Below are 27,199 nucleotides of genomic sequence, written 5' to 3' on the forward strand. Positions count from 1 at the left end.
TGCGGTACGCGGGCCTCTCACTGCTGTGGCCTCTCCTGTTGCAGAGCACAGGCTCCGGACGCGCAGGCTCAACGGCCATGGCTCACGGGCCCAGCCACTCCGTGGCATGTGGGATCTTCCCGGACCGGGGCACGAACCCGTGTTCCCTGCATCGGCAGGCGGCCTCTCAACCACTGCGCCACCAGGGAAGCCCTCTTTGTATATTTATTGTCTAGATCGGGAACTTCTCTCTTTCGGTCATTATTCTTAATTTAGTACTTTCCCTGCAGTTGGTAAGCCGTCAATGAATATTGTTGAATAAGGGAATAAATTACTTTTTGTTGCCAGAATTATGAGCCCAATATGGAAAATTGAGGGAAAAGATATAGAAAATATCCAATAAATCTTTAACATAGGCAATATATACACCATTTCAGTATGTATAATCTTAGTCAATTCCTTGTTTATGTATTATTAAAAAATAAACATTGATTAAAAAAATACTCACGATGATACTTTCCGCCTGTAGATACGGCTCTGGAATCTAACATAATAATTTGAAACCAAATTAGATCATGAGCCATGTGTCATCTATATAAACAGTATATGTGTAGTGAACTGCTCTTTGCCCAAAACGAGGTCTGACCTTTGCCCTCAGGTTCTGAGAGGTAATTTATGTCATACCTGATAGGAGTATCTTTGTTTAGAGTCCAGGGGTGACCACACTGGATCTTAGAGTGGAGCTGGACACATCAGAAAATATCAGGGTGGGGCAGCCCACATCAGAAAAACAAGCATATGATTTACGGTAAAAGCTTCAGGTCATTTATTGTCAGACAAGGCTGAGAGCAACCATGTAGGCAATCAATCAATCGATTGATCATACCTATGTAATGAAGTCGAGTAAAAATCTCTGGACACTAAAGCTTCAATGAGTTTCCCTTGTTGGCAGTGCTCTGCTTGTGTTGTCACATGTCAATGCTGGGAGAGTAATACATCATGTGTACAAGGGAAGCTTTGCATTTGGAACCCTCCCAGACTCTGTCTTCCTTTGGCTGATTTTTGACCTGTACCCTTTACCTGTAGTAAATTATAATGATGAGTAGAGCTTTCAGTGAGTTCTGTGAGTCCTTTCAGTGAATTATTGTACTTGAGGGTGTTTTTGTGAACACTCCAAACTTGCTGTTGGTGTCAGAAGTCAGGGAAATTTGGAGGACTGTTCCCTTAGACTTTGCAGTTTGGCTAACTCTGGGTATATACCATTAGGGGAAAGAAGCTCATAATTGTCTTATAGATTTGAAGATTTTAGATATGAATGGAATTACAGAGAATAGCTGTTCTAATATTTTATTTCATGGAAGGGTGTCAGGGAGGTTATGATTTACTTCAGTTCACAGACTTGGTTTGGTGGCTGGGTTAGGGTTAGAAATCAGATTTATCAGTCCCAATCTTTTGAATTTCCCACTATGCTATATTATTTAACACAAGGTTGTCATGATAAGTATCACTGGATATATTGGATTCCTATTTTAGAAATAAAATTATGACAATTTTTAAATTATAAATCAGTAAAACATTCATCAATTTCATAATATCTGATATACAACTATAAACCTAGAATAAAACTTAAGGCTTAATTATATGAGATCTATCTGTGCCTAAAAATACGCATTTTTCACTAGAGTAGCTATCCTGATCTGAATGGTATTTATGGTACACTTTCTGGTCACTGGTTTAACAAGCTTACATATTAGGTTTTCTTTGGCAAATTCCAATTCATTGTATATTGGCTAGAATAGCGATGGAAGATTCATAAAATTCTCAGAGCCATATACACTAATAATGGTGAAAAGTAAGCACTTCCACTGGGGCTAAAATGACAGCTTTAACAACAACAAAAAAAGCACACCTCGGCAATCTTAGACAACTAAACTGGTGTAGAGGCAGCAATTAAGTTCTTAAACATTCCCTCTGTACTACACATGAATACTTTTTCTGGATAATAAATTTTCCCCAAAACATCTGATAGTTTTAAAAAATTGATGTTCTAAAAAGGACACTATTTTTTGTCATCAAAAGAGTTTGGCAATAAGACATCTCATTCCCAGATAATTAAGTGAGATATTATTATAATATCGTAAGTAAGATATTATTAGGTAAATGAGATATTATTTTCCATATACTATAATGATACAGCACAGCACTAGAGATTCTGAAAACACAAGAACTCTGCTCATATGTAGCACCGAGTCTTATGGGGGTCTCATGTTCTGTGAAAACCATCATATATTGCACATAAACGGTGTTTTTAAGGGAAAGCCTTTTAAACTTTCCTGTCATTATCAAAAAGCATTTTTTTAGCACCTGTTATTAGTAATGTTGTAAAAAAAATGCCTGTAATATAATAAAGTATAAGTATGTTACTTTGTATTTGCTCTTTAGGTATTTGGGGCAAGGGGATAGACTCAGTGCAATGAAAGAAATGCAAATGGCATTTCCAGGAAACAATCAATAAATATGTTTGTTTTTAATAATAAGTTTTCAGGAAGCAATTTGGGAGAGACAGATACAGATCAGATTGTTGGGGTTTGAATGACAATAGAGTTAGTGTTTGTTCTATAGACATACACCATTGTCATCTTTTCATGTGTTAGGCAGTGAGGGAATATATACAAATTATTGACTACTTCAATGAGAGTAATCTCAGAGTAGTATGTAGAAAGAATTATAAGTGAAAGTTGAAGAATTGGAATGGTTCTTGGCAAAAAGTTGACAGGTACACCAATAAGAGTATAATGAAGTATGCTTCTTAACTGTGGAATGCTCAGTTCCCCTGGTACACAAAGAAGAATGAAGGGTAGAAATAATGATCTCACTCTTATATATATATATATTTTAACATCTTTATTGGAGTATAATTGCCTTACAATGGTGTGTTAGTTTCTGCTTTATAACAAAGTGAATCAGCTATGCATATTATATCCCCATATCTCTTCCCTGTTGCATCTCCCTCCCACCCTCCCTATCCCACAAAAATACTACAATTCCAAATATTTTAATTGTGATAGCACTCTTTTCCACATTACCATGTTCAGCTCAAGCCAATTACACACGATGTAATTGTGGTATTTTATTGAATGGATCTTGCTTTCATTGGACTTGAGTGCTATATAATAATTATTTATTTGTGTTGCTTTATTGACAGTGACACAAACTGATGTAGTCAAGTGCAGAATCAAAGAGACGGCATCTGTAATGTTGGTTGTCTTTTGTCATGAAAGTAGAATCCCAAGAGACATTATTTTTTCTCCATATCTTAAATGATGAGAAGAAAAACATGCATTTTTAAACTAATAATCATTATATATTTTAATTTTGAATCATGGAGTTTGCTAATTATATATTTATACTCCCTAGTTTTCTATTTTTATAACTTAATAATAAAAATTACTTTTAATTTATTCCCTTGCATAAATTAAAATGAAAATGTTCAGAGTTTACTTTAAAATTTTGTATGAATTCAGATATAGATTTAAAATCCACATAAAATCTATGGACATATGAATCCATATAAATGTTAACTTTTCCTAAAAAATTGAAATATTATAACATGATTTTTAAGTTTTAGTATTTTAGTATTGTACTATTTGAATAACATAAAATCATTTACCTTTTATTAGTGTAAAGAGTAGAGTTAGCAGCTCTGGGCATAGCTTTAGGAATCTCATTTTGCTATTTTTTTTACATTTAAATATGAAAAAATATGCATAATCAAAACAAAATATGCATTGTGTATGTGTTTGGACTTGTAATGGGAAGCCTTATGAGTAAGGACTGAAAGAATTAAGACAAATTTTTGAAAATATTTATTAAAAGTGTATTTTGATGTATGCAGATCCATAAGGTTAATAAGTACTTAGCAAAGAGCAAGCTGTGTCTGGAAATACTTTGTGTCTACCATGTCGAAGGGTGAAGGTAACTGTATTGTAGTGATTGAATATGCTTTATTTATCCAGTCAGGAAATCAAAACCAAATAACTCCTCAGAGCAGTAATTACGAAGTATTGTCATTTTAATTTCTCTTTCCAAAAAACAGCAGTGAAATCGTATCATTAAAATTATATGCATGTATTGGTGTATTATCCTCTTTTCCACTGCATATATGGGTGTGAACAACTCAACTTTTATCAAAATGTATGTACCCAGCCTATTCAGATGTCTGCTTTGGATGATTTCTGTACCTTGTCCTTTTATGTCTCTCATTTTTTACAATTCATGTAATTATCTTTCTGGGATAATACGAATTATTTAAAGATGTATACCAAGTTACTTGACTTTATCTTTTTTTCCCAATTAAAAAAAGCCATTGTAATTAAGTGTAAAGCCAGACTCAGAATGTGTTTTAGACAGGAAAGTTTCACTGAGGGTCTTCTGCAGTAGCTACATCATATGTTTTCAATAATAAAATGACATTTTCTTTTTAGTCAATCTGTGGAAACTCCTATGATTAGATTAGTAGAGAATGAAACACATATCCTAGCAGCACCTGATCATAATGGAGAATGACTAGAAGATTTAAAGTACATTAACTATCTCTTATTAACTTGAATAATTTGAATAATTCTCTCTTCACTTTTAGACTAAATAATGATCAGAGCAGTTCTGCTGTGTCATTAAAAATTACATAAACAAGTATTAAAGTCTAGAGCCTCTCATATCTTGCCTTTTAGATATTTTAAGGCTACTTGGAAAGTGCTTTGACTAAAATATAACAGCATAGAAATGCAATTAGTAACATCTTTATAATACCACAATTAGCGAATGTTTTAATAATTCAGTAATTTCCTTTGATGGAATTATTTCTTCTATAAGCAACACTTCCTATGTAGTAACATGTCCCAGCTTCATATACTTTTCACAGGATCATAATTATTATCTTTATTGCAATAAAAAGACAAGGCTAAAGGGTTATGGGATGGTTACATATTAATAGAGTGATCAGAGCTTGTCTTTTCAACTCTGTAGCTTCAGAAGTTCAACTTTATTCTTTCAGCCAGTAGCAACCAAATTCTGGAGAACTAATTCACAGTAACAAAACACAAGAGACTGATTTATAAATAATGGTACCTACTTTATTTATAAAAGAGATTGGTATTTCTTTACTAGAATACAGTTATCTTTAAGTTCTTTGAGGAAAGAAAACATGCCTGTTAGGTTCATTGTTAAATCCCCAGAGTTTAGAAAATTGATTTTTGAATTAATTCATTAATAACTACTTAGTTTACTCTTAATGGCTTAAAGTCATTTGGGAGATTTCATGACTAATTAGTATTCTTGATAGATTTTTAAATGTCTGCTTAGGGAATACTTAGTAATAATTGTGCTTCATTTAATATCCAATTTATTAATATTATGAATTAGTAAAAAATTAGTATTTCATTACAATTAAATAATCAACTCTTCTCATAATACCCACATAAATCTTACATAAAAATAAATTAGAATATGTATTAAATTAAATTTTCCATGGCCCTTAAGCATTGGTTTAGATATTATATAATAAAATTCTTCTCGGTGTTTCATTACAACACCAAGCCTAACATATCAATTTATCTTAAATGTTTTAGCCACTTTTAGAGAAGAAAATTATGCATTTTACAGTGATTCAAGAGCAAATCAATATGCTTACCCTAAAACTGGTTACAAATGTGCTCACGCTAGGAATTTACATTTCGTTTTACCATTTGCCTTCGTTCTCTTTGCTAATGTGAAACTTTTCATCTTTCACTGGGATTTCAGAAATACTTGAGTCTATTTTTGCACTTCCCTTCGTTTCCCTAGGACTTACTTATTATACTAGACTTAAAAGAAAAAGAAAGCCTTCTCTTAAATTTGCACTTTCTGGGTTGTTGACTAGATAATTTTTTGTGTAGTCATTGGAATTTGCTATACATTCAGAGACGATTCAAACTCAAGATTCTGACCATCAGGTTGGACTTCCCTTTTTCAATTAAACTTTATATTCTATGTCCTTATGCCTTTATTTATTTTTTAAATTCAAGCCCAGCTTTTAATTTTGTGCAATATTGGTGCTCCCTCCCCAAATTATTTGCTTTTAAAGTTTCAACTGCAATTGTTATATAAACAGTTTTCCTGTTATTATGATATATATGCCTGGTATATTAATGTTATTAGAAACCTATGGACTTGCATTATTCTATCTTTATTATACAGAGCTACCTAGGTTTTTATCTACAAGAGGATGAGAGACTATCGTTAGTTATCACTTCTAGATATTCCATTAATTTATCAAATGTCTGAAGCACACAGTTGTGCCCTTTTAGATACAGGTCTATTAGTATTAATTAAATGCTGGACTCCTTTTCCACTTGGTGGTTATGTGTGACCATTAGTGCTGATCAGTCCTTTCTATCCCTGGTACAGAACTACTTTTTTAAAAAATTATTTATTTATTTATTTATTTACTTTTGGCTGTGTTGGGTCTTCGTTTCTGTGCATGGGCTTTCTCTAGTTGCGGCAAGTGGGGGCCGCTCTTCATCGCGGTGTGTGGGCCTCTCACTGTCGAGACCTCTCTTGTTGTGGAGCACAAGCTCCAGACACGCATGCTCAGTAGTTGTGGCTCACGGGCCCAGTTGCTCCGCGGCACGTGGGATCTTCCCAGACCAGGGCTCGAACCCATGTCCCCTGCATTGGCAGGCAGATTCTCAACCACTGCGCCACAAGGGAAGCCCATACATCTTTTTAATGCTATATACGTAAGCAACTTATTCTCACTGGTTATCCCTGCCACATTATATCATAGAACTTCCAAGAAACAGTTGATTTTGTTTATAGTTTAAATTATTAGATCCCTTGTAATTAATACAGATACAATGTAATACAATGCAATCCATTATAGTAATCGTTCCCTGTAATTTTCATTGACAGAAAAAAGCACTTATATTTGGCAATATTTATCACCTTTGAAACTACTGTGCTCTATTCACAGATAACATGTGTTTCTAAAGTTTAATAATGTTTAATTCTATTTTTTACAGTGAGAGTGGTTTATTTAAAAGTTGCAGTATCCTTACTTTCAGTCCCAGGAACTAAGGTGTCCATTTGACAATGTCATTAGGCTTTCTCTAATGAATATTTACTTCTTTAGATATAAATTATGGTAACATTCAAATCAGTGGACAAAGTAATCTGAAATGTTGTGGTATCATTTAACATTTAGGTTGTTTTTCTTGATGTTCTATTTTTTGTACTTTTGTTATTTCCATCCTAGTCTCTAAGAGTAAATTCTTGCTTTCTTAATATATTCACTACCAATCTATATACAGATATGCAAATCAGGACTGTATTCCTCCTTCAAGAATTTCTACCTCTGCACATCACTGTTTTCCCTCAAGATTTCTCAATATACTCTTCTAGTTTACTGTGCTATTTGCCCTCTTGAGAAAAAATGGAAAAGCAACATGATCTAGCTCTGATATTTATGACTTTATGAAAATCAATAATTAATTTTTAATCTAATTGATATTTATTTCTCCCATTCATTCCTCCTAATCTAAAGCAAATGATTGGGAAACAGTAACTGGATTTCCCCTCCCTTCCAAGCATAGTTTAAATTAATATTTCAGGGTTGGCACTGTATACAAAAATTGTTTGAGAATTCGTTAAATGTGTCAGGAGACTGTTACACAAATTGGAAAGATAAATATTAGAAAAAGAATCTAAAGTTTTAGTTCACAGACTTCTGTACATTTGAAAAACTTCTTTGTGCATTTTTAATGGGAGTTAAAATTTTTATAATAATTATTGAAATTTTTATTGGGCTGATAATTTTAAAGCTTATAAAATAAACAATTTCTGGGGTTCAGTTATAGCATTTCCTTTGTAATTTTGAGTTCTTTTTCGCTTCATGGCATCTACATGTGGATATTTCCTCAGGTTTTCAGTGTTTTGGTTTCTAACTATTGATTTTGCTTTTTCTTCAGGATGTTTTGAATAATTTGGGATCTTGTGAACTGGATGAAGATGATCTAATGCTTGATTTGGAATTTTTAGAGGAACAGAATCTTCATCCTTCAGGTAAATATTGAATAAATGCACAATATCATACAACTCTGGTCCAAGTCATTTAGCTTTCATTGATAAGCTAAATATTGTTTAGGCTGCATTCAGTCTTTTCAATCCCCAGTTTCTGTATTCTGTGTGCAAGGCACATGCTAGGTACCCTGGACACATTATACTGCTGATCTTATAATCTATTATGAAAATATAAATTTGGTTGGAAGATAATTATTAAATAAGAAAAAATTATAAAGCAAAAGTTCTTTCAAAGAGGGAAATTCTAATGAAACAGTTAATGAAAAAGTTAATATTTTCTTTTTTGGTGGGGGGAGACAACACTTATAATCCCATTTTTCACTTATTTTATATAACCAAATGAAAGTTTGGTGGACCAAGTTTACTCTTTCAAACCTTAGCCACCTTAGTAATAACTATGGTGGTTAATGTTAATGTGATAAGGTTGACTTCAAAGTTAGTAATTACCAATAGCAACCACAAGTACACACTCATAAACACATATACACACACATACATACACACACACAGGGTTATAGTGTGAGATAAATAAATTCTTCCTGAATGAATGAAGAAGGGAGCCCACTATATTTGTTAATGGTTTAAATTTGTATTAAGGCATAAAGTGTAATATCTTCAAATACCAAAATTATTCCTTTTGTAGGACATAGGAATTAATTGTTCACTCAAATTTAAATATTTGACTAGAAAGGCAAGTTTTTATTTATTTATTTTTTACTACTAATAATACCTTGAACTTAGTCATTTTCAAGTTAAAGTAGAAGTAACATTAAAGCTTTAAAACCTTGAGTCATACTTCATACATTTAAGAAAATCAACCTCTTGGAATTTATTGTCCATGTTTTTAACTTTTAGGAATTAGACCTAATCTCTGAGGTTGTTTCCAGCTGTAATATTTTATGATGAATTTTTGTTCTTGCAGTATTTTTATATTATAAATAATGTCATAGTAACAATTGTCAAAAGAAGGAAATAATGTATTTTTTTACACTCTATTTTAGGCTAATATCAAAAAGGAGCTAAATAAAATTTTTTTCTGCTTAAATGTATATTTAGGATAACCATTTCTTGAGACATTCTTCCTGCAGTTGATTTGACAGATATTCTTTTAAAAATGTAGATTTTCTCACTTTTATGCAGGTACCTTATACAATTTCATCATTCATGTGTATTTATATTGAAAGAGTCACACATGGTGACAATGTATACATTTTGGCGGGAAATATGTCAGTATCTAGCAAAACTATACATACATTTATCTTTAGATCCAGCTATCCAACATCTAGTAATTTAATCCTAACACACTGGAAATATACAAATTAATATATGCTGATAACTACTTATTGCAATATATTTGCAAAAACAAAATATTGGAAAACCTCAAACGTCCTTCAATAGGACATTGGTTGAATATACAATGGTACACTAGGCAGTAATCAAAAGGAATAATGATGGTGTTGATATGTGCTATAGCATGATTGTAAAGGTATAATACTATCAGTGAAGAACTTTGCAATGATGAATTAGACAGGCAGTACCTAAAGTCACTGATCACTAACTTCACTAGAAGTGTAACAACGAGACATTTTGTCCCTCTTAATGCAATGACTAGAGAAGTACACAGCAATACCACTCCTGCCCACAAGTACTTAAATCTATTTGTCTCTTGATTAAATAATGATTTTACAGGAAATATTGGGGTGACGAGAGAGGGAATGTTAAATGGCATGATAGGATTGCCAGCAAGCAAACATAGGTATGGGGCATTCTACAGGGTAAATGGTCTGGTTTCTTCAACAAATAAATGGCATGTTAAAAAGGGGAGGGATATTGTAGATTAAAAGAGCAAATGCCATGTGACATCTTTGTGTCAAAACATAAAAACACTATGCAAATATATTTCAGAGTTTATCAGAGAAGTTTGAGTAGTGATGGAATTATTATCACAGAATTATTTTAATTTTGTTGGGTGCTAAATATTTTTCTTTGGTTTTGTCTTTGAGGAAAACTCTTCATAGAGACGCATGTGGTTGAAATAATATGGTATCTGAGATTTGCTTTACCAACAGTATGGAGGAGGGAATAGATGAAACAATGTTGGTATATTATTGAAAATTATCAAAGCTGGGAAATAGGTGCTTGGGGTGAAACTTTCATTGATGAGTTGTAATGTTTTCTCTATTTTAGGTATTTTTAAAGATTTTCACAATAAAAATAAAACCAAGTAATAAGTAAGCAGAATTATAGACAACATAGACATCTCAGCTGTGTTTGTTAGGCAGCCATGATAAAGAGCAAAGAATGCCTTAAAAATATAAAAGAGTTAGCTCAGTTTATTTGCTTGGGAACAAAAATGAACATTTGTAAACTTTAATTTCTCTTTTATAAAATAATGAGTACAATGAACTTTATTAGTTTATTTTAAAAAATGATATAACAAATATGATGAATCTCTTGAATCTGCCTCAAGGTGTAGATAACTTGGTTGAAACCAGAACTAGGGTACCTTATGAATCAACTGAGTTAACCAAATTGTTCATAAGATAAATGATGTTACTTTGCATATCTGAAGTACAGTTATAATAAGTTGAGATATTCCTTAAAGTGACTTGGGTTTGTTTAATGTTACTTAATAAAATGAAAACTTGTTTCACTTTGGATGCCACATTATGGGGTTTGAAAAAAGGCACAAATATCTGTTTATGTACATTAGCTCAGAAAGAAGAATTTTTGGTTGAATTGGTTTTATACAATTTGGTTTTTTTTCAAGCAACATAATTAAAGGTCTTATCAGAATATAAGAAGCTTATTATTGATAAATGATACTGGTAAAAAGCTCATTAATACTAAACATTCTAAAATACTGATTTAAATAAAAGTCATTTTCAAAAGTCTGAAAACTAAAATAATGGTACCATTTAATTCTACTAATGTTACTGTGGACATCTTTTCATGTTCTTTTTATTTTATTCTTGCTATCTGTATTTTCATCTAAAAATGAATTATAAGTTTTCAGTTAGATTTTTAGAAGTTGACCAGTGCAGTGAACAATATGAATAAAGTTTCATGAATCCTTTTAATATGTAAATATATCTGTGGAGTCCTCAATTAACACACTTCCTTCCTAAAAAAAGAGGTAGTATGAATAAATAGTAGTATAAATAAAATATCTGTTTTAAAGTACAGTAAGTGGATATTATCTTTTTTTTTTTTAATGAAAGCAAGAAAGGACAATTTCAATGGAAAAAAAAAGGTGTATGAATTCAAAATGAGTTCCCCAAAGGAGACTTGCCTTAAGGAGAAAAAATAAAAGCAACTATTCTGAATAATTTACTCTGATCTTGGTGTTATCTAATATTATCTTTTAAATTCTAATATAAAAGCTAGGATTTTAGATTAAAAAGCCTGTGGATAAGCCTTCCAGATGTCTTTTATTATATTTTCTTCAATTAATGTTTAAATTACTTTTCTGGAAATTTTTTATGTTCAATTAATATGCATCATGTTTAAACATAGGATTATCAATTTAATACCAGACATTCCATTTCCCCTGTAGTAAATTATTACATTTACTGTTTTTCTGTTTAATGCATCATTTATAATGCATATATGACCAGTTATTTTTTAATTAAAAAATATGAGATGCTATCAGTTATACTTTGATAAATTAAAAAGTATATTAGTGACCTTCCCACTTTTTATCTTTCTTTACTGTCTTATTCATGTTGATATGGTGGTGTTTTTGCCACAGATGGAGTCATGCAAGATATTAGCAGTGATGTTGGTTAGATATACCTCAACAGCCTTTTGAAAAATAAAAGTACTAACAAGATTTACTAGCATTTAGTATCTCTAAGACTCAAACACGTGCCCTTAAAATTTTATTTACCCTGAAATGCATGTTATGAACTACATAATCTGTCAAAGGAAAAATACCAGAAATATATTTTTGCCTAGTTTTCTTTATATAGTTTTACATTTTTGTGATTAGGATTTTTTTCTATTAATTTAAGCATCTTAGAAAATAATCATTCAAGAAAAATAAGGTAATGATTAAAGAAGGATATGAAAAATAAAATGAAGCCACAGATAAGTTTGGCACACAAAATGTATACAGTATTACCTCAGAGACCCAAAAATATTACTTGGAGTATACTACTAGCATATGTGAAGAAAGAAACAGAACCAATTGCATGATTTAAAATATATATATATATATATATATATATATATATATATATATATATATACCATCAATCATTCAGTCAATCAGTCAATGCCCTTTTTAAAATAAAGGAATTCTTGTTACTAAGAACTGAAAGATATTTTGCTCACATGTCTTTATAAGGTATAAATTATTTGATATCAATAGTTTCCTCAGCAACTCCTTTCAATGCAAGCTGGTAGCATCATGTTACCAGTTCAGCAGAAGAAATTCTAAATGGTGACACATCAGTGTAGCAAAAGCTAGGAGCTTTATAAGGAGCTTGCTTAATCCCAAAATAAAATCTAGTTCCTTGTCCATAGTTCATATTCCTCAGCTAATTTTTTTTTTTTTTTTTTTTTTTTTTTTTTTTTTTTTTTGCGGTACGCGGGCCTCTCACTGTTGTGGCCTCTCCCGTTGCGGAGCACAGGCTCCAGACGTGCAGGCTCAGCAGCCATGGCTCACGGGCCCAGCCGCTTTGCGGCATGTGGGATCTTCCCGGACCGGGGCACGAACCTGTGTCTCCTGCATCTGCAGGCAGACTCTCAACCACTGCGCCACCAGGGAAGCCCTCAGCTAATTTTAATGTTGAAAATAGTTAATGTAAATGATGTCAAGCATTTTCCTCGGACGTAAGGTAATTACCATAAAGCCTAGTGGAATATCTAATATTAAGCAGTGTTACTTCCCAGTGAGTCCTCCAAAATGAACTCTTTGCAAAATGTAACCCTTATGTAACAGAAAAAGACAAGTTTTCTACAAATAGAAGTAATCAAAACACCAGTTAAATATCAGACAATGCATACTGTTCGATAAAGAATAAGCATTTGAGTTTTGGTTTTAGAGTATTTAATCTATACCTATTCTTTAGCACAGTGAACTACAGCGAGGTCACATGTCTATTGAGGCTGCTCCTAGCATTACCTTCATAGTGGTAGAAGCTGATGGGAAGCATGCACCTGGCTAATTTGACAGTGAAGCATCATAATTAACTAAATGAGTTAAAGTTGAAAGGAAAAGAGGCTAAAACACATTTTGATGTTACCTGTTTGGAACATATTCATTAAAATACTATTTCTCCAATTCTTTCTTTTGTTAATACTAGGAGTGGGTTGTGTGTAACCTTTAGCAATTAGTAGCTGGAGATCTAAGTTGATAGGAAGGAAAGCTGAATGCCTGTAATAAGCCATGCTCTTTGCCTAAGCTATCTCAGCTTATCCTGACAGTAACTTTCTGAGAGGAAGTTGCATTTTAAAGATTCATTCAAATTAAAGAAACCACAAATTAATATCAAAAGAGAGCAGACACTGTAGAGACAGACACATCCAAGTTAGAAAAGCAGCTTTGCCACGGTAGCCTTGGCAAATGATCCAATCTTCCTGAGCCCTTTTCCCTCATTTGTCAATTGACAATAAAACTATCTATCTCAAAATATCCTACCAAAATGGGTGACGTATTTACATGTAAAGCGCCTTTCACAGTTGTCTAGAATAAAATAAGAGCCCAGTACAAATTGCTTAACTCTCTTGAAATCTTGAATTCTGTGTCAAAAAATTTGTCCCATCGTTGGTTATTTTTCGTAGTTCTTAATTTCTTAATACTTCATCATTAGTCTATATATTTAAAAATATGCTTTCTGATTTGAATTTTTATTATCTAACATTTTAAATGGTCTTTTCTTAGTACTGATTATTCAAAAATTAAGTCACTTCGCTTATTACAGGTGGTACGTTTCTGTGTTAAAATCAATACAGTTAAATGCATGAAAATATTTTTTCAGATATTAGTCATGTGTCCAATATACCACAACATATTTAAAATAGAATTTCTCAGAGAAAGAATAAATTTCTGTTAAATACTTTAAAGCTTATTAATGTAAATCATTTATGTTCAGAGAGAAAGCCAGTCTGTTCTTTTGTATTAAATTTTGGTGTTTACAATTTTCAGTTACTCAGTTGGAAATATATTTTACTTATTTATCATTCTTTGATGAAAATAATGTAATGGTCATTTGGATGATTGGGTGAAGGAGTTTGTTATTGTTTTTTTAATTTATTTTGGATTGTATATCTAAAAACACCTGGGGCCAGTATCTCTTGGTATATGTCCAGATGCAAATAGGGACGTAATGGTCCAATGATATCACTTAGGAATTAATTAGGTAGTTGTTAAATTATTTTGAGTTTGATGAACAAGCAATATAAAATTCTGCAGTGAGTTAATTAAGGAGGTAATTTTTGTTATTAATTTTTAATGGATAATAGCACAGCAGAGCTGAGATGAAACCCTAGTGGCTTTGAATGGTAGTGTACAAATTGCAACATTGTTCACACAGGGAAAATTATAAAAATCAACTGTAAGTTTTTACAAGCTTTGGCATGTCTCGGTCAGAAAATGTGTGTGTAAGTTATTTTCAATATGATTGTATAAAGCTAAGAACATGACACTTAATTTTGGAATTATGACGTAGTGGATAAAAATCTGGACTCTGGAGTTAGACAAATCTCAGCTGCAGTCAGGCTATGTAAACTTGAACGAATTATTTAATCTCCCTAGTTTCCCTTTCTCATCTGAAAATAGGGACAGTAAAAGTATTTGCTTCATAAGTTTGTTGTGAGGAATAATAACTTAAAGAAGAGTAGAATGTTCTGTCACATGTCTAGCATATAATATTTTTTAAGAAATATAGAAAATACTATTTTGCAATATCCATGATAAAATATGATGTACCTGAGCATTAATAGGAATCTGATTTTGCCAGTTTTGGTGATATTTCCAGTCTCTATTAGTGGAAGCTCTCAACTACATTTGCAAGTATAGTATTTCTCAAATTTTAATTATAGAATGCCACACCAATTTTGTGACTATCATTTATTACAAAACTTATACATTATAGCATTAAATAAAATAATAGAATAATAATAAATAACATTTATTGAATCTGTGTGCCAGTTCCATGAGGTACATAACCCCTTGCACATTTGAGAAAATTTAAACTTTGATAACATATTACAGGTAGTGGATATCCCAGGGGAACCCAAACAAAGTTTTGCTAACTCTGAATGCTCTATGTTTAATCATTATGACTTTTTTGACTAATAATATTAATTCATATAAAATGTTAAGATCACAAGTACACTGAAGCTTTTGTTTTATTGGCTCTTCTTTCTATTAACTTACTCAGTTACAAGCATCACTTATCAATGTCTGCCTTTGACTTCATGCAAGAAGCTGAGACTTACTTATATTTATTTACTAGAGCATCTGTGTTGTCCCAGGCACTGGTGTAGACACTTACATGTTTCTGTTTTTGCTTTGTTTGTAAGCTATAATTTATAAGCACTTTGGATTATCCCATTTAACCCTAACAACAATTCTCTAGAAATTATTACTATTCTTGCTTTGATAATGAAGGAATGGAGATCCAGAGAGTGTTATTATTGGTCCAGGACTGCAGAGATAATAAGTGGCAGAAGTAGGGTTTAAATTACACTATGGTGACTTGATGCGTACCTAATGTTTTCACAGAGCTCTCAATGACCTTTAGTTGCTAGAAAAAGCAGTTATAACAAAACTGAAAAATGTTCCTTTGTAATATAGTGTTTGAGTAGCACTATAGTGAGGACAAAATTGGGACAAAAGTCATTTCCTGGGTTTCACCCCCTGGGGCTGTTGCTCTTTTCTGCCTTGAAAGGCTTAGAGTACCTGTTATCTGCTTGGTAGCCATCAGATGGCAATCGTGTTCTGATAATAATGATAGTGACCCTGTCATGCATTTGTATTCAGCTTTACAGTTTACAAGGGACTTCAAATATGTTATCTCATCAGATTGTCACAATAACACTCTGAGACAGGTGTTAATATATCCCAACTACAGTAGAGGAAGCAAATACTCTATGGTTAAAAACTTACTGAAGTTCGTATAGCCAATATTAACCCAGATCTTAACGTTAAATGACAGGGTTTTTTCACTATCTTTCTAGATCTTGTGGCTTCTGATTTTACATAGTACAAATCTAATATATTTGGTCATATATTTTCCAAGCCCACTGAAAATCATAGTTACATCTTAGAAAAGGGGAAAGGGTTGCTTTAAGCAGACATGCTGAATGTGGTGAAAAATAAATACCACTAGCAAGAAGGCAAGAGGAAAAGGTAAAAAATGCTTTGAAAAGTAGGCAAAGTCATAAAGCAGAAAAGTATAGGGTCATTAAATGTAAGAACAGACATCGCCATCTGCATCAGCAGGTCATGAGGCATTACTGTATTGCAGTATATTATTCCATTGCATTTAAAAATTATTATAGCCTTGAATCATTGAGAAAAAAATTATAGTCTGCATACTCTGATAAGATGGTAAGCTATAAAATTCACTTAGGAAATATATCTATCGGAACTGTTTTTATTTAACTCTTTAATATGTTAAGAGGAAACAGTTTCTTAGTTCTTCATAAACTTTATCCAGAAAGTATCATTTCTTAAGGATTCTAGATTGCAAAATTGGAGTATATTTTAAAATACTTTTTATATAATTTTTATATTTCTGCCCATATTCCTTCCCCCAAATTCTTGCAAATGACTGAGTAAACAAAAGGAGAGCTGTGAGAAGGTTTACTAATTATCATTCTTGAAAATTCAGTAATTTATTTATGGCCTACTGGTAGGGTATTAGGGATCATGATATTACTTAAACTCAAGACTGTACAATTGGCTGTAACATCTATTTTCAGGATAGATCAAAATTTTAATGGTTTTTGTTTATTTCTTGGTTTTGGCAGATAAATTTATTGATTGACCAATAATTAGTTCATTAATTTGATACTTTGCTTTCAATTCCATTTCTAAAATTTCAAACTTACCGGTTTTCAATATGATGTTCACCTGGGTGCATTGTTTTCGGTGTTTGGTTCATGATATTAAATGGCATCTTTAAATGACAGAAGAAAGGCCCTAACTGAAAGAGAATTTCAGATATTATGAAGTGGATCCTCTCCTGCTTCTGCTCTCCATGAATATTCAGAGTTTTAATGGCTTTGGTCAATATCGCACAATTAGTTTGTAGTAGAAATAGGCCTGTTAATAAGAAATTGACCAGCTCCATTTAGTAAGCAGAATTGAAATTAATTATTTTATTCTTTATTATTGTTGCCAACAGAATAAGTCGTTTGTATTTGTGAATTTAGAAGTGACTGGCTATTTCTCCCATCAGACTTTGCTGTACTTCAAGAGAATTGCTTCAGCTATAAAGAAGGCTTTTAGATGAAACCGTTTTTAAGGTCTAATAACTATAGCTGAAAAATGTTTACACATTCTGACCTAATTTAATATTAAATGACAATTGTAACGGTCATAGAATTTACTTGTAACCTGCTATTGTAGTATTTCATACTGTTATAAACTCTCTTCTCCTGTGCAAAAGGGCAGTCAAAGGCCTAAGTTCATTAGAGGATACAGTCAAAGGAAAAGATTTCTTTCATTCAGCATAGTTTTTCTGGAGCAATTAGAAAGAAAATATGTGTCTCAATATAGAATTTCATGGCCTTGTACAATTATGTGGTGACATCTCCACACAATTGCTTGAATAATGCCAGCAACATCAGCTGTCACAATCAAAACGAACAAGTAATTAAGAAAACTAATGCTGGTCTTTCTTCTGAGGAAGTAGAATATTTATGTTTTTAAAATTGTTCACCAACAAGAAAAATAACCACTGACATGAAACGTAATTTTCTACAGTGGCTGAGGCAGAAAAGATAGAAATAATAATGAACATTCGCACTATTACAACAAATTAAGTTGTAATTGTATACACCAAAAATAATTACAGAGTCCCTTTTCCTTGGATTATAAAATTTTAATAGCATCATTTTATCAGGCGTCACTATAGCATCTAGCATCTTGACCCTTTTATTTATGTTCTGCTTCTCCATCTTATTAACCAAAATTTCCAAAAGTTTACAGTGGAATTGGGGGTCTCATTCTTATGAGGACCACTTGTTTTCTCTAACCATACACCTTAATATGCTAGGATAACCTACACTTGTCTGAATAATTAGTAAAGAAAACTATTAGAAAAGACCACAACTTGTCTGAATAATTAGTAGATTTGAGTGAGCCATGATATTTGTGTCAAATGCTGATTCCCCAACCTTTTGATAAGAAACTGCTCAGTTTATTGCTTACTGAAGTGAGGGCGAAACGCCACCTCTGATGAACTCTGGTTGTCTTTCGGAGGGGAAAGAACAAGTTAGGATTTATAGAGATTTTGAATTTGGTTTAAGGCAGATATTTCAGTTTGAAGGTTTGATTGGGATTGGGATTAGATAAAATAGTATCAGAATGTAAGATTTGTGGACGCTACAAGGCAAGGATTTTAAAGTGAAAGGATGATTCTTAGTGCATAATGATGCTTTCTACTGAAAAATTGGTAGGTCTTTTGGGAAAGCCCTGTAATGAAAAGTGAAGCTCTTTGAAATAGTTAAGTTATTCCAATAAAGACAGTAAAATAGTAAAATGATGTTCATATACACAGTCACCGATTTGGGAGTTGGTAGTTTTAGGTCTTAATCCCCACTGAGGGAGACAGAGGGATAGACCATTTTTAGGTGGAGGCATCATCCATCCAGATTTTCACTATTGTTTGAGGTGTCATCATCACATATCAAGTCATTGTCTCATCATCCATACATCATGTTAGATTCTGAAGATGACATATCTGAACTCTGCAACATAAATAGTAAAATAAGGTTTCTGATCAGGATTTGTTATCCACTCTCAGCCCGCAGTCGAGTGCCCAGATTAAATAGGAGATGAGACCCCATCCCCATTCTGAAGAGCCTACAGAACCAGATATGGGGTTGTTAACGAAACTACTTTAATTTTCTGATATCTTTATTTTTAGTCAGGATACTTTGGGTAAGAGGACAAAAGCATCTCCAGCCTAGGCTGCAAATGGATATTCTGAATAAGGTTTAGATACAAGAAATCTCTCCTGGACTGAAATATTTTAAAATTTTGTCTCAAGGACAATCTGCTCTCAACATCCTAAAAATGATAGGACATATAAAAATATTATCTGAATGATGGGTTAAACCAGCTTGTCATTGCAAATATGTCCACATTTGAAGATGATTAAGAGAACTGAAAAGTTTTTTTATTGTCTCCTTGTGAGATTTTGTCTTCTAATTGAACATTACTCATATGCACTGAAAGATCGGGACTTTTTGGATATCTTGGCACCAATAGTAATCTGGATCTGCTCCCTCATTAGAGTATTCATAGATCAGGAAATTATTAAAATACATATTATTGGGGGGTAATAATGGTAAAAAATATTCTGAGGAAAATGGAAATAAAGGTTATCACTAATTTTACCAGGTGGTTCTTCTTAATAACATATTTTAATGATTTAAAGAGTCACATTATTTCACATTTTACTCTCTCTGATATTGATGTATTTATAATGAAGATTTTTAAAAAAATTCTATTAATATTTTGGTCGCACTGTTTGGCATGTATGACCTTAGTTCCCTGACCAGGGATCGAAACCGTGCCCCCTGCATGGGGAGTGCAGAGTCTTAACCACTGGACTGCCAGGGAAGTCCCAGTATAATGAAGATATTTTAGCATCGTGTCCTAGATGGACAGCGGTTTTATTTTTCTTTTAAATAGTTATATAAAATGTGTCTTGCAATTAATGGTGTCTTAGATCCAAAACAATATATATCTTTAGATTAGTGGTCCCCAAACTTTTTGGCACCAGGGACCAGTTTCGTGGGAGGCAGTTTTTCCATGGTGGGGGGGGGGTGATGGTTCAGGTGGTAATGTGAGCGATGGTGAGCGGCAGCTGAAGCTGCGCTCACTTGCCGACCACTCACCTCCTGCTGTGCGGCCCGGTTCCTAACAGGTCGTGGACTGGTACCAGTCCGTGTCCCCGGGGTGGTGTACCCCTGCTTTAGATAATAGGAATTTGAGAGAGCCATAGGGGTGAAGTGCTAACCTGTATATCTTTGACTTCATATTGCCTACATTTAAAGAATCCAGAATACTCCCCAATTCTGATTGGACACCCTTAAAGAGTCATATTTGCTTTTACATTGTTTTATTATTTTGAAAAGTAAAACATTTATCATCTTCAGTATGGTACTAACTGCAGTACTCATAATCCTCTACTTGTGTACGTGGGATATATACCATATTATTGCTTTGTGCTTATCCATACATTTATATGTTTGCATTTTTTCCTAGTCCGACCTACTATGATCTTCATTATCCTTACATATAAAAAATACTACCCTTTAGAGAAGAGATTTCTGTTACTAAGAATTACATTTTTATCTCATATTCTACATTTTTATCACTCTGTGAAAATAAGAGAGGTCAACTTCAACCATCACTTAGAAATATTGACTCCAGAGTCTCTACCTCCAGTTTAAGCCTCTTTCACGTACAGATATATGTATGTAACAGTATGCTTACAATTTTACTCGATGTCAGTAATATGCTTTGTATTTATTTCTATTTTTATTCATTTATTTGGCTGTGCCAGGTCTTAGTTGCGGCACACGGGATCTTCAGTTGCGGCATGCCTGGATCTTCAGTTGCAGCATGCAGGATCTTTAGTTGCGGCATGCGAACTCAGTTGTGGCATGTGGGATCTAGTTTCCTAATCAGGGATCGAACCCAGGCCCCCTGCATTGGGAGTGCAGAGTCTTAGCCACTGGACCACCAGGGAAGTCCCAGTAATATGCTTTAGATTTAACAGATTCAAGATTAACCTTATTCTTCCTGCCTCTTAATTTGTTCTTCTCTGTTTATTTAATCTCTTGGTGAATGACACCAACATTATGCAGACAAAAACTTGAAGCTAGATGTCACTAGGTTTAATTGATTCTACTTTTTAGCTTTTCTTGATTCTTCACCCTTCTCTCCACAATTCCTGTTTCAGTCTTTATTTGGGCCAGGATCATTTTCCTCTAATTCTATGTGACCCAGTTGGTTTTTGAGGCCCTTTCTCTGGCCCAAATGTCCATTAGTGCCATCTTTGTTTTTTCTTTTTCCTCAGTGCCAACCTTGATGCAGAACTCAGGTCCTCTTTCAATTTCCCATCTCTTACCCCACTGCACAAAAAAAATTCTATCAAATAAAAACTTTCATGATTAATGTTGACTTTATTTCAGAATTTGGAGTCAAGGTGGAGTAATCATCTAGTTCCAGTGAGAGAGAAGGTAGACAGTGTATTCAGGAGTTTCATTTTGCTCTCTCTTCTGGACTTTCCTCAGTTTCTTTCCTACAGCCACATTCTTCTCCAAATTCTGGCCCATTTGTCCTTTTTCCTTCTTTAATTCATGCAAAGCATATCTACAGGCTACTCTCAGGGCTAGGTGTCAGCTGGCTCGTAGGCCCAAAGGCAGAGGCTCCACCTCTAAAATGGTTTAGCAGAGCATTTTCCTTTCAAAGGTAGGGCTCTCCCAACTAGATTATTGTAACTGCTGCTACATCTTGTCACTATCTCCTTACATGCCTGCCTCCTGTTTTAAGTTTGACCTCCTCTAATCCATTCTCCATATTGCCCACAAGGTATGCTAGCATGACAACCTGATATTGGTCACTGATGTATCTTTAAAATTTTCAGTATTCCCCATTGCTTGCATTATAAATTCCAGTTTCATTAGTGTGGCTCACAAAATTCTCAAACTTCAGTACTCACCGCTTTTTCTACATAGCAAGATTGACTTCAAGCAAATAATTATTGAAGGTGTACTATCAGCCCTAAGATTACGGTAGCAGACACGGGCCATGTAGCATATGGCCTAATGGAAAATTCTATTTTTAAATGATTGTTAAGGAAGAAAACAGCAGTATGCAGTGGAAGGATATAGCCATCTTGGCAAGAAAAGACTTCCTGAGGAGGTGATATTTAAGCTTTTACATGAAGGATAAGTGGCTGTTCAGTGAGGTGGTGGGGGAAATGGCTTAGCAAATTGGAATTCTTAGAGGAAAGTGTGACACGTTGAGGAACATCAAGGAAGCCCAGCGTGTTTTGGCAGAGTAGGGAATAAATGGCGCTAGCTGAGTGACTTGAATGAACCGTGTTCCTTCTCGCCCATATGATGTTTGAAGTGCTGTCTTCTGATCCTGAAATGTTCTTTCCTTTCTTATTAATTATCAGTGTTCAACTGCTAAAATAAAGTCTGAAACCACTGATCTGTTTGAATGAAATAAGAGCACTCCCTAACACCATACACAAAAATAAAAAAATGGATTAAAGACCTGAATGTAAGGCCACTATCAAACTCTTAGAGGAAAACATAGGCAGAAAACTCTATGACATAAATCACAGAAAGATCCTTTTTGACCCACTTCCTAGAGTAATAGAAATAAAAACAAAAATAAACAAGTGGGACAAAATGAAACGTAAAAGCTTGTGCACAGCAAAGGAAACTATAAACAAGACGAAAAGAGAACCATCGGAATGAGAGAAAATATTTGCAAATGAAGCAACTGACAAAGGATTAATCTCCAAAATATACAAGCAGCTCATGCAGCTCAATATCAAGAAAGCAAACAACCCAATCCAAAAATGGACAGAAGACCTAAATAGACATTGCTCCAAAGAAGATATACAGATTGCCAACAAACACATGAAAAGATGCTCAAGGGCTTCCCTGGTGGCACAGTGGTTGAGAGTCCGCCTGCCGATGCAGGGGACACGGGTTCGTGCCCCGGTCCGGGAAGATCCCACATGCTGTGGAGTGGCTGGGCCCGTGAGCCATGGCCGCTGAGCCTGCGCATCCGGAGCCTGTGCTCCGCAATGGGAGAGGCCACAACAGTGAGAGGCCCGCATACCGCAAAAAAAAAAGATGCTCAACATCACTAATCATTAGAGAAATGCAAGTCAAAACCACAATGAGGGCTTTCCTGGTGGCGCAGTGGTTGGGAGTCCGCCTGCTGATGCGGGGGACGCAGGTTCGTGCCCCGGTCTGGGGGGATCCCGCATGTTGCGGGGCGGCTGGGCCCGTGGGCCATGGCTGCTGGGCCTGTGTGTCTGGAGCCTGTGCTCACAACACAACGGGGGAGGCCACAGTGGTGAGAGGCCCGCAAACCGCAAAAAAAGAAAAAAACCACAATGAGGTATCACTTCACACTGGTCAGAATGGCCATCATCAAAAAATCTACAAACAGTAAATGCTGGCGAGGGTGTGGAGAAAAGGGAACCCTCTTGCACTGTTGGTGGGAATGTAAATTGGTACAGCCACTATGGAGAACAGTAAGGAGGTTCCTTAAAAAACTAAAAATACCATATGACCCAGCAATCCCAGTACTGGGCATATACCCTGAGAAAACCATAATTCAAAGAGTCAGGTACCACAGTGTTCACTGCAGCACTATTTACAATAGCCAGGACATAGAAGCAACCTAAGTGTCCATCTACAGATGAATGGGTAAAGAAGATGTGGCACATATATGGAATATGGAATATTACTCAGCCATAAAAAGGAACGAAATTGAGTTACTTGTAATGAGGTGGATAGACCTAGAGTCTGTCATACAGAGTGAAGTAAGTCAGAAAGAGAAAAACAAATACTGTATCCTAATGCACATATATGGTATCTAAAAAAACAGTACTGATGAACCCACTGGCAGGGTAGGAATAAAGACGCAGCCATAGAGAACGGACTTGAGGACACAGTCGGGGAAGGGGAAGCTGGGACAAAGTGAGAGAGTGGCATTGACATATATACACTACCAAACATAAAATGGACGGCTAGTGGAAAGCTGCTGCATAGCACAGGGAAATCAGCTTGATGCTTTGTGACAACCTAGAGGGGTAGGATAGGGAGGGTGGAAGGGAGGCTCAAGAGGGAGGGATATGGGGATATATGTATACGTATCACTGATTCACTTTGTTGTACAGCAGAAACTAACAACATTGTAAAGCAATTATACTCCAATAAAGATATTTTTAAAAAGTCAGTATGTGCACAGGAGAAAATAAAGGTGATACTAGGCAATGATGTTAAGGGCTAAATAAATATATTATTGATATGTTCAGGGGAAAGAGATATTTCTGTGGGCTGCGTTAGGAAGCATAGGCTTCAGGAGAGGTTGTACTTACACTTATTTAAAGTGCAGTAAAGTCTCAGGTGGGAAAGAATTCTATGAGCTGGAATTAATAATAAAGAAAAGATTAAAGAAGTAAATATTTAATTTGTCTGAACTTCAAAAGCAAAGATTAGGATTTATTTATGCAATTTTTAATCCTATTACTATATTTCTTTTTTCTCATGTGTTTTTAAATAGTTGAAAACAAAATAGGGCTTTGTTTTTTACTTTTGCTATAAAATAAAATACTAAATGTGTTAAGTATTGGAACAAAAGGATGACTTGTTAATTTCAAATATATGAGTCTGATGATATGTAACAATAAAAATCTTTATAAAATGTTAACCAGCGGGACTTCCCTGGTGGTCCAGTGGTTATGACTCTGTGCTTTCAACGTAGGGGGCGTAGGTTCGATCCCTGGTCAGGAAACTAAGCTCCCACATGCCGTGCGGCATGGCCAAAAAGTTTTAAAAATATCTATATGAACCAGGAATTATAGTTTTACGAATTGGTACTTGGCAATATGCTTTTCTGAATAACTCTGTGCTTCTCTGACTAGCAGAATTGCTTTTAAGTTGTTCTGAACAATCTTCTCAATGCAGATGTCTAAAAGAATTCTAGATTATTCTTTTTAAGAATAGTTTTAAATGTGTTTCTGTGGGATAAGGAAGTAATATATCTACAGAAAGTAAAAATATACTTCAAGGGCAAATCTTTAAAAGTCAGTAATTATCAAAGGCAGCGTTCTTTCTAACCAGATAGTAGACAGTTTGTAAATGTTAAGGGTAATTTTTTTTTTTTTTTTTTTTTTTTTTTTTTTTTTGCGGTACATGGGCCTCTCACTGTTGTGGCCTCTCCCGTTGCGGAGCACAGGCTCCGGACGCGCAGGCCCAGCGGCCATGGCTCACGGGCCCAGCCGCTCCGCGGCATGTGGGATCTTCCCGGACCGGGGCACGAACCCGTGTCCCCTGCATCGGCAGGCAGAGTCTCAACCACTGCACCACCAGGGAAGCCCCTAAGGGTCATTTTTGTGTGTCGAGTAGCCAAAGCTGTATTCATATTTTTTACTGTAGTGGTAACTAATACAGATACTTTTCCTAGTTCAGTTGCTTATTTCTTTGAGGATTTTTTCTCTAACATAGAGAAAAACATTTCTCTATCATATCATTTTAGAAAAAGATGGGAACTTAGATATGTTCTAATCCAGCAGTCTTTGTATACGAGGAAATTTAAATCCATGTGTAAAGTGACTTACTCAGCATCATCTAACTTGCAAAAATAAGGAATATAGAATGGAAGGCTTTGAATTAACCTTTTGCATATATATTCTAATAACATTAATGAATATTATAAATTACAATATGCTAAATATTTGTTAAGCAACTATGAGTGTAGATAATGTACTCTAAGACCCTATTATGGCATCTTTTAAAAATTTGTGATTGACTTTATCCAATAGATATAGTCCAAAGCTATAGTGATTATTTTCATGAAACATGACTGAACACCTGGTGGAAAAAAGACCACACTTTAAACAAAAATTTAAGCAGGGGTATTTTTTTAAATCAACTCTATGATCTTGAGTGTATATACACATGATAAAATGTAGATCTGAAATTCCAAGTGTATTTTAAATTTGACTTTGACTATATTCAGTAATACACATTTGTATGTGTTAATTTTGAGCTTAGAGGCATGATGAGATTTTGTTATTCTAGAATAAAGCAAAACTATACTCTTAATGATTAGAATATAGTGTTAATCAGCTCCATTTTGCAATGTATCTTTTATTATAGTCACGAGGAACAGAAACTCATTTCTCTAAGAGGCATACCTGTGGTTTTGTTAAATTAGCCAGATTTTTAGCACTGACAGGTCCTCCCTGATCCAATTTGCAGATATGATGCCCATAGGTTCTAAATCAAACAAGTGTTATGCTAATCTCACTTTAATTTTTCCTTTCTGTCTTTATATTTTCAATACTCCTCAGGAGATGAATATATTTGCTAAGAATACAAAAGCTTTATCCTATTATGCAAAATGCAGTGTTGTTTTATTAAGCAGAATTTCACAGTTGAATCTGTCCTTTTAATTTTTCTCCTCCTGTTGATGCATTACCATCTTTCTCTGACTGTATCTTTCTTTCTCCAACAATAAAAAAGGAAATGCTTCCATACATTTATTGGGTAACAGAATTATATAGAAAAATATATATTTATTTTTATATAGTAAAATATTAAGTAAATCATATGAAAATCAGAATGTCAAAGTGATGTCTTAAATGAAACTCATTGATGAAGGTGAACCAAGTTTGCAGCTGAAGAATGTGTTCTCCTAGGCGAAATACTTTATGACACGTGTCTCACGTGTATTTACTTGAGGAGGTGCTTCTTGTTTACCTTGTGTGTCTATAAATACATAGATGGTTTTGCCTTAGGTCTCTGAATTTATTCTCACGCATTTGGTCATTTATTAGTAATGAGTATAGCCTCTGATGCCTGCATAGGGATGCCACTCATCCTATGATAGATACTGTTTAGCTTAGAATTTGCAAAATTAGACAGATGCTAAATATGATTTAAATCTTTCTCTTAATACCAAAGCTGTCAGGAAACCGCCTATGTCATGAAAATTCGAGAATTAATAACAAAAAGTATACATTTAAATTTCTGTGGTTATGGAAGAATAAAAAATAAAACTGTTGTAAATATCTTTTAGGGACATTTACATAGAAGTGAATCTGTTCGTGACTAAAACAAATCAAATTGAACTCTTTTGTTTTTGTTATCAGTGTTT

The 27,199-nt window shown here is 34.1% G+C and overlaps 1 protein-coding gene across 2 annotated transcripts in view; it reads left to right on the forward strand.

The window, feature by feature from the left end:
- The window catches only part of CCSER1 (coiled-coil serine rich protein 1), a 739,559-nt gene that overhangs the window by 264,990 nt on the left and 447,370 nt on the right, over positions 1–27,199 (forward strand). For both annotated transcript variants that reach the window (XM_007450018.1, XM_007450017.1), the window contains one exon: positions 7,983–8,076. In XM_007450018.1, coding sequence (XP_007450080.1) covers positions 7,983–8,076 — 94 coding nt within the window. The remainder of the gene's footprint in view (positions 1–7,982; positions 8,077–27,199) is intronic.

This window comes from Lipotes vexillifer, unplaced genomic scaffold (genome assembly GCF_000442215.2).
Source record: "Lipotes vexillifer unplaced genomic scaffold, Lipotes_vexillifer_v1.1 scaffold178, whole genome shotgun sequence".
NCBI lineage: Eukaryota > Metazoa > Chordata > Mammalia > Artiodactyla > Lipotidae > Lipotes > Lipotes vexillifer.